This window comes from Uloborus diversus, chromosome 7 (assembly GCF_026930045.1).
Source record: "Uloborus diversus isolate 005 chromosome 7, Udiv.v.3.1, whole genome shotgun sequence".
In the NCBI taxonomy this organism is placed as follows: Eukaryota; Metazoa; Arthropoda; class Arachnida; order Araneae; family Uloboridae; genus Uloborus; species Uloborus diversus.
The window spans coordinates 98,155,814-98,171,051 of NC_072737.1; the positions used below are offsets into that span (position 1 = coordinate 98,155,814).

The window sequence follows — 15,238 nt, forward strand, 5'->3', positions numbered from 1 at the left end:
TTCAAGAAATCAAAAAATGATTTCAAAGAAGGAAAGTTTACGTTAGCTGTCTCAGAAGACCAAAGCCTTCTACTTTCTGTATCAAGTTTTTGAAGCATTAAATAAATCAACCAAGGATCTCTACTTGATGCTTCCTCACCAAGAGCTTTCAATCCTCCAATAATTTCATCACTTGTATCCATAAAGTTCTTTAAATTTGTACCATTCGCTTGTGAGATACCTTTCTGTTCTAAAAATGTTCCTATCAAAGACTGTACAATTTTCTTCTTTTTATCATACCTATCCAATAGCTTTTCCCATGCTTCCAAATATGAAGCGTTAGATAAGGGAATATGCTTAATTAAAGACGCTGGCTCATCGGTGAGCAACCCTTTCAAATATTGAAACTTTTTTACATTAGATAATGAATCTTGATTATGAACTGTTACAAGATAAAGATCTTTAAAATTTATCCAATCATTAAAATTGCCAGAGAAAGGCGTAATATTTAGTTTTGGCAATCGGAAATTACTTAAATTTGTCTCCGCATTTTGCATTACAGTAGAACCACCACCATTAATTTGTACTTCTCTTATCTGAGACGGAACATGAAAGCTTTCGATTTTATTTTGATACTGAGCTTTTAATCTAAAATATTTTTCCTCAAATTCTGCTATTTCAGAATCTTTATCATCTAATAATACATCAAGTTTTTCAAATTCCGTAAATAAAGTATCTAACATTTGAATACGTATCAAAACTTCATTTTTCGTATTTATATCATTAAATGTATTCTCAAGTCTTGTTACAGAAGCTTTAATTCTTCCTCTAGAAGCTATTATTTGAGTTCTATCTGCCCCTTCCATAATACTAAATCGAAAGTAATCGAATTAAAGTCCAAATTCTTAATTTAAATAAATTTATACATCTCGCATAAACCAATATCAAATCAGCATCAGTTCCAAAAAATTAAGTGTAATCCTCAATAAGAACTCATCAAAATATTAACCGTAAAATATTCTACAAATCAAATTAATACTTCAAATAATAATATTTTCATGAAACATCGGAAAATGATCTTATGCAATAAATACAAGTAAATAAAATATCAGCCGTAAATCTTCTCAAGACGTCCAATTATCTTCTTAACAGATTTTATAAATAGAATAAAGAATTTTAGAATAAAGCACTTATCTTAGTACAAAGCACTTATCTCAGTATAAAGCACTTATCTAGCCGGTGCCTCCAATATTTTATGTTCTTCCAATTCACTCAGAGAAATCTCATAAATCAATAATTCTAAACTTCATTAACTAATTCCAAAACGTATTTAAACAAAGGAAGATATTTTATTGAATATAACATAACACAGTTCTCCGCCGACGTAGGGCGAGAAAAACTATTCAACTACCACGTTGTTATTCACAAACTCTTTTTTTTTTTTTTTTTTGTTAAACAAAGGCCCCTTTGTCGGGGCTAAAAAACAGTTGTCAACTATATATAACTTTGTGTCCTCTATTAATAAAAATGAAAAAATAAGTTATTTCTTGTCCCAAATGAATATTGAATGGCATATGATACCGCCACTAAGTCCTCACTTTGGTGGATTATGGGAGGCAGGCGTTAAATCAGTAAAATTTCATATAAAACGGGTTATTGGGAATACAAATTTAACGTTTGAAGAACTAACCACTCTTCTGACTCAAATCGAGGCTTTACTTAATTCTCGTCCTCTCATTACACTTGATGATAGTGATTTGAGCCAGTTGAGCATGTTAACACCCTCCCATTTCTTGATAGGTGAAGCAATTTCTTCTCCTCCTGAGTATGTACAGGAAAGTAAGTTGTCACTACGCTCTAGATGGGATATTGTTCAAAAAATGAAACTTGGATTTTGGAAAAGATGGCGTGTGGACTATTTGAGTTCACTCCAAAATAAAAAAAAAGGAAAACTAAGGGCATTAATTTTGTTGTAGGGGATATAGTCCTCATAAGAGAGGATAACGTTCCTCCTTCTATTTGGCCTTTGGGTAAAATAATTGCTACCCATTCAGGTAAGGATGGTGTGGTAAGAGTTGTTACTTTAAAAACTGCAAAAGGTAGTTTTAAACGGCCAATTGTAAAATTGTGCAAAATTCCAACACATCAAGAATAGTTTCTTGATGGGTGGGAGTATGTTACGACTTCTTCCTTTTACGTACAATGTTCTGCTTAATAGTTTTTCTGTTTATCGTCTGCGGTTTATATTTCTTTTTATGTATGGCAACAGGGAAGAATTGTAACGGAAGAGGCAGGGAGTTTGTGAATAACAACGTGGTAGTTGAATAGTTTTTCTCGCCCTACGTCGGACAAGAACTGTATTCAATAAAATATCTTCCTTTGTTTAAATACGTTTTGGAATTAGTTAATGAAGTTTAGAATTATTGATTTATGAGATTTCTCTGAGTGAATTGGAAGAACAGTTTTTCTAAATCATGCTGTATAGCAGCACCTATCAAGGCTACTAGTACTATCTCTTCTCTCAAGATAGAGGAGAGGTTCATCTAGCATTTGTACTGGTTATCTCCAAATTTTTTAATTTGCCATTTACATCCCTTTGCTTTTCATTGCCTCATATGTATTTCAGCTATAGACCTACACACTAGACACAAAAATAATTTGCACTGATCAAACATTCCTATCTTTTTTTCATTGAACATTGTCATTCTCCAAAATTTGGCTTGCTTTTCAAAACTTACTTCTTTGGGTTTACCTTCCAGAAGTGTAATCCGGCGGTGCCATTCATGGACATTATGGGGGTTTTGCCTCAGCAGGACACTAAAAAAATAACGATAAATAAATAAATATTTCACTGAAATTTGTTTATTATAAAAAGGTTTTTTTTTTTTTTTGAAGAAATATTCACCTGTTGAGAAGTAAAGGTCGTCGTTCTAGCAAATAGTCAAACCATGCCAGCCTCAAATCTAATTCAAGAACATCTATAAAACATAATTCAAATTTATCAGTCAGAAAAATTGCAAATTTTAGCTAGCTTAGCTGAATTAATCACTATGCTAAGCATTTATTTATTACCTATATGCACCTGTTACAAACACAGAAATTGTTCTATTTGAAAACTAAAAGATACTTTTCATGCGTAAAATTTTTAAGGGAAAGTGATGTTATTGATTTAAATATATGCAGATATTTCATATATTTTCCTTTTATTTAAACTTTGACTCAAACAATCATTGGATGTTCTTTTTTAATTTCCATGAAAGTCATACCTGCAGTAGAAAGGTAAATGAAAAGTTTTATATTCTTTGATCTTCAGCATGAAAGGTTAAATTGACAGTCAAGGTTTAACGGCCTTGAAAATGCATACATAAATTTGTTCTTTTTTTAAAAATCAAAAATATAAATAAAATGACATAATAATAATTATAAATACTAAAAACCTCCTGAATATTTTTGGAATAAATTATAATTGTTTAAGTTCCTAACTCTACATTGAAGAACCGTATGAAATTTATTTACAACCTCCACAAAGAAATACAATCATTAAACAACAATTTCATGCATTTTTAACCATCAAATGAGACAATGAGAAGCAAAGGGATGTAAGTGGACATTCTTAAGTTTTGAAAAAAATATGTTTACAGACAACGTCCTAGGTACGCATTCATTGATTTTTTTTACAAATCTCGCTGCACAGTAGCACCTACCAGGGCTACTAGTACTATATCTTGCCCCAAGACAGAGGAGAGGTTCCCCTACCATTTGTACTGGTTATCTCCAAATTTTTAATTTTGTCATTTACATTCCTTTGCTTCTCACTACCTCAAATGTACATGGAGTAAGGGAGCAAAAAGAAGCAAAAAATTTAATAAATAAATAGTGTTTCAAATTTTTAATAGATAGATGCGCAAGATCAAAAAAAGTACTGGAACAAAATCATGAAAGTTAGAGCTTTAAGTTTCAACTTTGAGTAAAAAACTTTAAACAAACAAAAAAAAAAAAAAATGTGCATTTTGAGGTAATGTTGAAGTTTTTGCTATTCAAACAAAAATGCTAATATCATGCAGAAAAAAGGGAAAGCCTCTATTACATAAAATTTAACATTTTTTATTTTCTTTTTAGTTTAATGGTAAGGGGAAGCAAAAAATGCAAGATTGTATTTGCTTAGGATAATGAATATTCAACTTTGAAAAATTTTCAAATAATGAATTACTTAATTACCATTTTAGTTTTTTGAAACGTTACAAGCACTGTCTTAGTTCATCAAATGTTGCTACATTGTTAACTAGAGAGAGCACCAAAAATTGCTATTTTCAACTGCTCTATAATAGTTGTAAGCTCAAAAAGAAGGGGGGGGGATGCTGATCTGTTGCTCATATACTTGCACTACAAATACAACAAAAATCTAAGAACTACAAAAGCAAACCTTCTTCTATAGATCCTTCTCTTTCAACAACTTCAATTTTGGCCTTAATAAGACTTTCTTCACATTGAGAATAGGCATCAAACACCTGAGATAAGAAAAAGATTCCATTAAGCCTTATGTTTTGATTCAAGAGAGAGAGGATTCTCATACAGAATACTTTGTTTAGTAAGCTTTTGGAGACAAATTTCATTCAAATTTTAAAATTGACTAAATTAATAGCATATTTCCTCTTATAACATCAAATATCTACTTATTTGATTGAAATGTTCGGAATTTTAATCATTTTGAATTAAATTTGCTTGTTGAATAAGACATTCATTTTGAAATAAAAAGGATGATCTTTTACATAGAAATAGGTAATTAATATTCAATATCTACTAATAATAAAACAGAAAGTTTGGACGTATGGATGCATGTAGGACTGTGATGCGCTTAGGGTCAAGACCATTCCGTCTATTTTCAAGAAATTTGGTACAAATTTCATTTGTAGCATAGGGGTGTGCACCTAGAATGGTTTTTTCTAAAATTCAAATTTGTTTTTTTTTTAATTCGAACTTTATGCTCATTTTTCGCGTATATTTGCAAAAATGGGAACCAAGTACTTTATATACGTACTCAAGTTTTATGTCAAGCAAAAGCTTGAAATTTTCTGCTTAAGATGAAATTTATTAGAAGTTTCTAGGAGCTTTAGGAGAGCTGTAAGAATTGTTTTTAGAAAACCAGAACCAGTGGCTTACTTTAAGCTAGTCAAGCAATTCTAAATTGTTGAGCTCAAAAATAAAATCAAAAATAAAGGATGAATGGAATTAATTATCTCAGCTAAAACTGACGTTTTGTTGCTGTAGTTATTCCCTTCCCCTTTGTTTTGTTTTTTGTTCACATTTTTTTAATGTACTTTATTTCATAGCGATCCAAGCACTTTTGTCTTATTAAAATCGAGTTAAATTGAAATATTTTAACGTTAATTAAAAGTTGTCGGCTTTTATTTTCTCAGTTTTTATGGAATTAGATTCAGTAAATTATTAAAATATCATATACTTGACTAATGCTATTGCAACACTCTTTCTAAATTTTTAAACTTTGGAAAAATGCATTATTTTGCTTTTTTAAGCTAGAAAGGAAAACTTGATTACTTTTTTAAACTTTTCTAAGGCTTCTCCTAGTTTCTGTAAGCAAAATTTCTGTTTGTTTGTTTTTGGTCTTTTAGAATTTATTGAACAACAGTTGAATTATAATTGAAATTCCTAAATTATGCAATGTAGGTTTACATCTTAGATCTATTTTTTTAAATGAAACGTAAAATTCTTAATCACATAAATACCCTTTTCTTTTTACGTTAGCTATCATTTATGAGCTGGGTGTGGGTCTGATCAAAAGCATTCAAAAGTTTTTTTAACTTTTCTAAAATATAATTTTATTTACTCACCTTATATGCATATATTTATAAAAGTATTAAATTATAGAATTAGGGAAGTTCTTCTTTTTCACATACTGGAAATTATTTCTTGAAGTGACCATTACATATTATACAAGTTGCTTAAATTAAAATATAAGCCTCCCCGGCCCCCTTACATGCACCCCGAAATAAACACGGTGGAACAAAATGTCACAATAAAAGAATCATCTCTGAAATGCACTTACCTGAGTAAAGTCTCTGACAGTCATGACTGTGTTAATTGCTTCTTCATATATGTCTCTTGCCTGCAAAATAAGATTGCAATTCTACATTAAATGAATCCTAAAAACTGGAAACTAATTAAATTCTCAACGATACTTGTTGCTATGCAAGATTAATAATCAAAAATTTATGTATTAGAAATCTTGCAAAGTAAGTAGATAATAAAATTCAGTTTTTGATCTTCTAAAATCAATCATTTCCTTAAAAGTAAATTATAACTTTTAAGTAAATAAAATAACTTAAGTGAATTAAAACTTCCTGAAGTTTTCATTTACTTAAGCTAATCCTTTGCATAACTTCTTTTTTTCCTTTTTTGTCCTTCAATTTACTTAGTTCTAAGAATAATGGTTGATTTAGAACACTGTAGCAAAACTGAAAAACAACAGTATTGATTGCTACAAAACTGTGAGGGCCAAGATTCAGTTGCCACTTACCATGTGGTAAGCTATCCTAATGATGTGACACTTCAAAAAAGAGCCAAAGTAACAGGTCGTCATGGGCCACAGAGCAACTAATTGAAACAAGTGACTATTTAAAACAAATCACCAGCCAATTGCCACTCAATGAGCACCTCAAAAAAATATATATATATAGATAATTGTTTGCCAAAAATCAATTGTGGGATACAGCACAAGCAAGTTGCATGATACCACTGAAGGATTTAGAGTAAAATTTGAAAAAGGTCTAGGATTACTTGCCATATAAGTTGGTTTTAAAGTTTGCTTTTGAAGCACGTATTACTATTGCAAGTGGACCTGAAACATTTAAATATTTTGTATAAGCTTGGGCCAATATAAATTTATCAAAATATAACCTTTGAATTAGAAATGAATCTGTATTGAACAATATGGCCAGAGACATAGATATCACTTTACATATTGTAAAAGAACAGACAACTTCCTTTTAAACACACAAAGAATAATTACTGAAGAGCTTCTAAAGACAATTATCATATTTTTTATAAACCTTTCTCTTTCCTTTTAAGTTTTGAAATGTTGAATAGTATACATGCGATGAACTAATCAAATGTGCACATAGTCTCTAATATATATACTGGGTGTAAAAAAAGAATGACCCGATTACAAAAAATCATAACTATTCAGATTTTAATCCGTTTCATTAAGTAAAGGTATCGTTAGAATGGGGAAAATCTCGAGTTTCAAGGAGTTGCCAATTGGTAGCACTAACTCTCTTCGCCCGCCATTTCAGTGTTTATGAATATAGCGACTGCACGACAAAAATCGTATTGTGTTCTATGCTTCGCAAAGTGTGAGTCCGTAAAACTGTTCAGCATGATTTTCTTCGAGAATACCCTGGTACAGTGGCGGATACAGCCGGCGGGCAACCGGGCATTTGCACGGTGGGCTGGTCATGCTTCGGGCCGATCATTTCAGGCCTGTATACTAACAGCAAAATGTCAATTTTGCGTGCATGTGGTTAGAATAACCCAAATTCGGAAAACTCAGCTTCAGCTCCTTTTTAAGCATGGGCTAAAGCTTGCGGGTGGAGGGAGACAGGGCCGTCACCAAGAGGAGGGGGAGGGGGAATTTCTGAAATGGGGCTGCCCAGGGCCCGATTACCACACAGGCTGAATAGGCCCAGACCTGGAGCCCCATGTTCCTTAGGGGTTCCAAAATTTTCAAAGAATTATGCATAACATTGCAACGATATGAAAAATACATGTATTAAAAAAAAGTAATAAAAATTATGACTTATTAATTGAAAAAAAAACTTCTTTAAAGGGGAATTTTTAATCATTCTGCCAGTAACGAATTTCCTTGGTCACGATTATGAGGGGGCCCAAAGGGATTCATAAAATTCATAAATGCACATAAGTGACTTATATGTAGTTGTGTGATTAGACAAAGAGGCCTCCAAAAGTGCATTTGTGCTTCAAAAATGTAAATATAACACTGCATAGTCTTCAGGGGGCCTCCAAATCAATGTGGGCCTGGAGCCTTACTTTTAGTTAGTCCGGCCCTGGGGCTGCCAATATATTTTTAGTGGTGTAATAAAAAATAAATGAATAAATTAAAAAAAAAGCAACACCTTAGCAGTCATAAAAAGTTAAAATACTTTTGGTCTCTTTGACGCTTTTATTCATAAATGACAATTCACAATTGCTATAAAATGCAACTTACAACAAGGGCCGACGTGAGGTCAAGTCAGCTTAGCATAGGGGCCCGGCTCGGAAATGAACTCGTGCGGGGGTAAACTATCCCAATAGTGAAAGGTGTAGAAGGGGGCCTGTGAAAAAATTTGTTCTATGTCATTTTTTCCCCTTTTGCTCTCGGCGACCCTGTTTATAACAACTGGAATAAAAGTGACAAAATATTTTTTTCCGTAAAGTAAAATTATTTTAAAAAATACATTCTTAAAATACCATTGAGGCGCATGAAAGACTCTACATTATTAAGATTATCAAATCAAAGGCCGAAGGCTGCCGAAATGTGAGTTTAAAACATTTTTTGACGAAACATAAAGTATTCTGTACGCTGTACAAACTCACGGTTTCGGGCCCCTCAGTTCAAAAAGAAAATAAGTTGATAAAAACCAAGATCGAAAAAATTCTAGCAATTCACAGAACCTCCCCCCCCCCCTCCTAATATCACGGAAGATCACGTAAAATTTAAATTTTTGGGCTTCAATTTTGAATAACTTCATAACAGAACAGCCGAATCCACTCCCGCCATAACATGGAATTCCAGTTTCGATAATTTGCTAGAGGAAAGCACTCGAACCTCTCCCATTTTTTTAACATTCCCAAATATGGTCTAAAACTGTGATTTCAAATTAACAGTATCAAAAATTTTCAGGTAAGTGCCCCGTCCCCTCCTTTCTCTCGGCATTATCAATGAAGCACTTTTTAAATCTCGTTTTTAGAGCTTCAATTTCGAAAATTTTCCAGGGTGAGCCTCCTGAAAACTCCATTTTCTAACATCACTGAAGGTTAGCAAAAATTTCGTTTTTGGAACTTAAGTTTCGAGTAACTGCCGGTGCCCTAGTCTTTACCAAAAAAGGTTTTTTAAGACTTCAATTTGAAAATTTTCTGGTGGATGGCCTCGGAATCTACTTCGACTTAAAATCACCAAAGATCTTCCAAAACTGCGTTTTTAGAGCTAATATATTTTTTTAAAAATTTCAGAGAAGAGCTCCTGGAACCGCTCTTCATAGCATATACTGGAAGATAATTTAAAAGTTTGTTTTTGGATTTCCACTTCCGAAAAATTGCAGCAGGAGAAACCCTGAACCTACGTTCCCCTAACATCACCAAATATTGTCTTAAATTGAGTTTTTAAGATTACAATTTCAAAAAATTTCTGGGGGAGAGGCCCCTAGGAACCCCTTATTTCAGACTCAATGTTAATATTTTCATTAAGTTTATATTGCTAATACTTTGACTCCCAGAAGCCAGAAAGCTAAGTCCACTCTCTCTCTCTGTATTGATACATGCGTTTGAAAAAAAATAATTAAGGGGCTGCCAAACTCGTACCCGACCCCTCCCACCAGGTTTTTGACCTCGTATTGAGTCTGGGGGTCGTCAGTGTCGTGCAATATAAAAAAGGGAATGTTTATGATAGGGTCCAGTAATGTATGTTTGTGTCGAGGGAGCCATCACATTCTAAAGATGGCCTTAGTCTTTCACCCATGAACATCGCTAGATCTGTTTCATAAAACAGGGCAATTAAGTTACTTGTTATGACTGCAGAAAAGGTCATACTAGCCAAACAGTGTTATCATTACAGAAATATTCAATCAAGTTACGGGCATTATAAAAATACTTAAATGGACCATTATAATCACAATTTTCCCCCAAAACAAGGTTTAGTTAATACTGTATCAATTTGTTCACCATTAAAGCGCAGAAGTGGTCCTATATGTTAAATTTTGTTTAAATAAAACATATTTAGTTGTTAAGAATAATTTCCTCAGATTTAAGTGATATCCCAATCGTTAGGTAAAATTTAATATCTAAAAGAGCTATGGGGACGCTGCATCTCCTAATGACAGGGCCGATTTTTTCAACCAATCCGCCACTGCCCTGGTATTGAACCTCCTTCCCAGAACAGCATTAGAAGGTGGTATAAACAATGCAAAGATGCAGGTTGTTTGTGTAAGTAGTGGAAGTAGTCAATGCAGACATGCTTGCAAAAGTTTGGGACGAATTTGAGTACTGTGTAGACATATACCGTGCATCCAAAGGTGGACATATTGAGCAACTTTAGTTTTTTATGTAAAAAAACTTTTTTACTTTCCATGTAATACAAAATTAATCTGAAGTGTCTATTTTCAATAGTTTTCACAATGCTTGCATTTTAAATCGGGTCATTCTTTTTGAAACATCCTGTATATACAACATTGGATTTAAAAGGGTAAAAGAATTTATTGCATATTTAGGCCGAAAAAAAATGACAGATTGGCTAGGTTCAAAAGGGGGTAAAGTTAACCTTGTTCTCATGGTTCATTGAAAATTGAGACCACTTCAAGGAGTAATTGGGATCAAATGCTTTTCAGCAGTATTTTAAAACATAATTAAAGGTTTTTTTTTTTTTTCAGGGTGTTTGTGAGTGAAATATTTTTTTGTCAACAAGAAATAAAATATCTTTTCTAGAAAGTAAAAATATTTTTCAGACAGTGTTTGAGAAACTATCATTTTAAATCACACAATTATCTCTAGACAAATAATTAACTTATCAAAAATGTCACAGCTCATTGGAATGAAACATAATGACAAAATGCAACATACCCTATCAAAAAGTCCACTTCTGATGTAGTAATCGGCCAAACAGTTCCAAAAATGTCCTACTTGATCCGTAAAACGGCGTAGACCATCACGAATAATTGCATCCACATTAAGAGAGTGAACTTTGTCAGGATTTTTAGAAATAAGTTCACACAACTCATTCCAGAGCTAAAAATATAAATTTAAAACAATAATATTTTAACAACCAGCCATAATAGGAACTTTTTACAGAAGCAATCAATTAATTACATAAATATTGAAATTGGCTCTCTTGTCCCCCAAACATATCTTCCAAATGCTTACCCTTGAATAATACAGTATACACAGAGCCGTGTCCAAGGGGAGGGTTTTAGGGGTTAAACCCCTCCCATTGAAAGAAAAAAAAATCAATGAATCATTAAACGATTTTCCAAAATGTATTTTAAGTTTTAATTAATTTTAGAGTTAAACTCTGATACAGTATTCACCCTCTTTAATATTTCCCCATGTTTAGCAATTAGCATTTTCCTCAATTGTAGGATTCCCAAGCCCCTTCGCTTCTAAGTACTTGAAAAAAATTAACGACGGAGGAATGGCTGAAGAGTCCGGCAATGCTGTAAGCATGCAGGGGAAAATTATTTAAAAGAATATTAGACAATGATGTAGCCCCCCCCCCCCAAAAAAAAAAAAACTTAGGGGCAGGGAAAATGATTACTTTGCTTATTGTTAGGTTTTTTTTCATGGTACGCCTTTAGTGTTGGATGAATTAGTCGTTTCACACATTAGAAAAGTGTTTCTATGCGAAACAGCAATGTCTTTTAAATAAAATTTTTATTTTCATTAAATTCCTGTTCAATGTTATTTGATGGAAAAACAAAAGAAAAAAAAAAGAAAGAAAGAAACTAGCATTAGGTGGCATAAAAGAAATATGTGTGCTTTTACAAAATGTTCAACTGTACAAATAAGATTTCATTAAAAAAAAAAAAAAAAAAACACAAAACGTATTTAAAAAAAAAGCCTAGTTATCGAACTAAAATGAACTATTCAACACTTGTAGTTAGTTTTCCTTTGACAACATAAGTTACAAAGGCAAAAAGTTTCAACCCCTCCCTTTATGAAATCCTGGACACGGGCCTGAGTATACAGCAGACAGGCTTACATCCCCAAGGAAATCTTTCAAGGATATAAAAGAGCATAAACAATTTTTACAGTGACGGCTTCTTTAAGCTACTGATCATTTTAGGAGCATCCCAAAATGGTAGCTTGGCTAACAATTTCATCAATAATTTACTTATCATAAACCTTCAATTTTGTTTAACCAATTAGTCAGCTCATCAAAGGTCATTTATAGCAACAGACTTCCTTCTTTGTTCCCCTCCATGTTGCACATGAATTGGGTCATCTTCAAAATTTTGGCACCAGTCGGGAGCACTGAATGAATTTTCCCTTCACTATTCCTTCTCGAGTGCAAGAAAAGCTTATTATTTCACAATTCACACTTGGCAAGAGAAAAAATGGAGACATTCATGTTACGTGACAGCAGCTCAACAAAAAATGGTCTTAGACTTTGCAACAACAGGAGGTACAGAAGGGTAGATGCATTGTTGTCTACTACGCACAGCAGCCCCCTTCATAGTGGGCAAACAGAGGTAGGAAAAAAACAGCCCTCATATATTTTTCAAACAGTTACAGTAGTATTTCATTAGCAAAACATTTAGTAAATAAAGGATTTTAAAAAAAAAAGAACCTTGCTTATATAATAACTAACATTAAACAAGATTGTAATATTAATTTTTTTCAAAAAAAAAATAGTCAATATCGCTTAAATAGTAAGATGCACCTTTGTTCTAGTAAACAAATGGAAAACTATTTTATGATGATATGCTCATTCAATGAATTTTGGGCAACATGTGCAAAAATTTTGTTCAAAAAAATAAATAAATAAATATTTATCAAACATTTTTAAGCAAGAGACTAAACTACAAAAAAGACATGAAAATTACTCCCCTTTCTTTTTTCACATAATGTGAACTCTGTCGAGGGGGGGAAACAAGTTTTTTATTTAATGCAAAAAATGGCCTAAACAGTGAAAGATTTTATCAGTTTTCAGACATACAGAAAACGAGCAATACATTAAAATAAAAAATACAAGTTACCAGATTTTTGCTAACAAGAGAAGATTTTTGTTATCCACACAAAATAAAAATAAAAAACACTTTTCCATCAATAAAGAAAAACATGACAGCACAATGTAAGTGATAACCTCGATTTAATTTTATTTATTTATTTTTTGAAAAAGTATCCTTTAAACAAGTTCACTCCAAAAAATATTTTTCATTTTTTTCAGAAACTATATACAAATGTACCCAAAAAATTTTTAGTAAGACTTAAACAAAAACTGAAACAAATCTTCTTTTCATATATGAACCTTGATTTTGTAACATAAGCTTTTTCTCTCTCTCTCGGTTCAGACTACAGTCGAATCTCTATAACTTGAAGCCTTATAACTCGAATATTACTTTATCTCAAAGTTTTTATTGGGTCCCAAACTCTTGAGACTGTTATGGAAACTTCCCATAACTCGAACTAGCAATAATTTGAACGTTTTAGCCGGTCCCTTGGGACATTGAGGTATTGAGAGTTGACTGTATTAGTTTTTTCAAATATACCTAGGACAGCGAATGTTAAATATCTCAGAACAAAATAAAACTCTTTAATGTAAAAAAAGAAGCACTAGTTATGAAGAATAATAATTTTTAATAATTTATTACTATTAAAGTTTTTTAAGTGTTTTTCCATAACATGCACCACACTTGGTGAATTTTTAAGTTGGCAGTATCTTTTCTTTTACTTTTTGCCGCTATATTTGGTCAAAGTTACAAGGGAACTACTTTTAGGCAGCCCATACATTTTTTTTAAGTGAACTTAAAAAATCTTAAAATGCAATATATTTTACCTTACTTCTTTCAAAATATTGAATAATCATTAAAAATAATATTTAACATGTTCATCACAATTAAACTGTATGCATGAAGTAAAAGATTACCATACACTACTTGTTAAAGGTAGATTTCAGTCGATAAATTCTCAAAATGGTTTTGAATTGCAGTAATTAATTTTGATTCAATTATTTTTTCTATGTAATATATTCACTCAAAATAACATGACATTTTATCTATGTTACAGCTCATCTATATGTTTTAGGCTAGAGATCTTTGTTACGATTGTTAAGAAAAGTGAACATCTTGTTGAATTTGGAACTGAAAGATATTAATGTAGCAGAATAAAAAAGAATTCATTAGAACAAAAATTTTGAGAAATCGGAATTAAATTCATTTTTATAGTATTAAAATGTTAATAATAACTCATTTTAAGTTATTACAGTATGATAAAACAGATGCATGATTTCAACTCTTGATGCAATAAACATACTTGATGTTTTGGCTTTCCATGTTTGGAGACAAATTGTTCACTGTTCACAATTTCAGCTAATTTCACAGCAGCTTCATCCAGCCGATCAATTTGCATCAAATAATCAATGTAGTCCTCAGCATCTTCATTACACAGCTGTTAAAAAAACAAAGAAGGCACTTAAAATTTTTCTTTCTTTTTCCTTTTCAGAAAGGAGTACAAAAACATGAATAGTATGTAAACAATATGCTATATATTTATTGCACATTAGTTCTGTAGGTGCAAAGAGTAGAAACATTCTATAGGTGCAAAGAGTAGAACCAATAGAATGCACAATTAACACTTAAAACAAAGCTGATATTGGCTTTTTAGAGTCAAAAGTAAACATTTATGAAGCAATAATCAATAGTGTTCAATATTACTTACATGTGTATTGTATTATTTAAGAAACTACTAACATTTTAAATCTAAAATAAAATCACCTTCAAGTAACGCCTGTAAACACGAACAGCAGTTTCTGGAATAGCCTTTTCTGAAACAAATGTAAGATAAAGTGGCCAAATCCTATGGTGTTGTGTGATGGGCAAAGCTCTCAGAGCTCGATCAAACACATGTCTTGTTCGGGTGACTTGGCACTGGTTCATCAGAAACTCACAGTAATCAAGCCAAATGCGAGGCATCTGGAAAGCATCAATAAAAAAGATAAATACAAAACATTAAAAAAAGGTACCCATATTTACAAAAAAAAAAATAAATAAGTGTATAAATTATTAGAAACTACAAACGTGCTTATAAAGAGCCATGATTAAACAAGAACTTGGATTTAACAAGGAGATCGGAATATTTGGTTATTACAACGTTACATGTGTGGGAACATTACTCGCTTTTAATGAGCAAACCCGTTTAAAGCTAGCAATATATTTGTAATCCATAAATTTCAATATACTTCCAGCTCATCTTGTCATTTCATTAAAAAACTCCTTTACCACTCTAAAGTTAACCAAAAGTTCTGAGTGGGTCAGAG

General features: G+C 32.0%; 1 protein-coding gene across 1 annotated transcript in view; it reads right to left on the reverse strand.

Moving 5' to 3' along the window:
- The window catches only part of LOC129226808 (pre-mRNA-splicing factor SYF1-like), an 82,244-nt gene that overhangs the window by 38,165 nt on the left and 28,841 nt on the right, over positions 1-15,238 (reverse strand). Inside the window, exons 4-10 of the mRNA XM_054861435.1 lie at positions 14,697-14,894; positions 14,236-14,370; positions 10,828-10,992; positions 6,044-6,103; positions 4,403-4,487; positions 2,885-2,957; positions 2,718-2,796 (exon numbers count right to left, since the gene is read on the reverse strand). Coding sequence (XP_054717410.1) covers positions 2,718-2,796; positions 2,885-2,957; positions 4,403-4,487; positions 6,044-6,103; positions 10,828-10,992; positions 14,236-14,370; positions 14,697-14,894 — 795 coding nt within the window. The remainder of the gene's footprint in view (positions 1-2,717; positions 2,797-2,884; positions 2,958-4,402; positions 4,488-6,043; positions 6,104-10,827; positions 10,993-14,235; positions 14,371-14,696; positions 14,895-15,238) is intronic.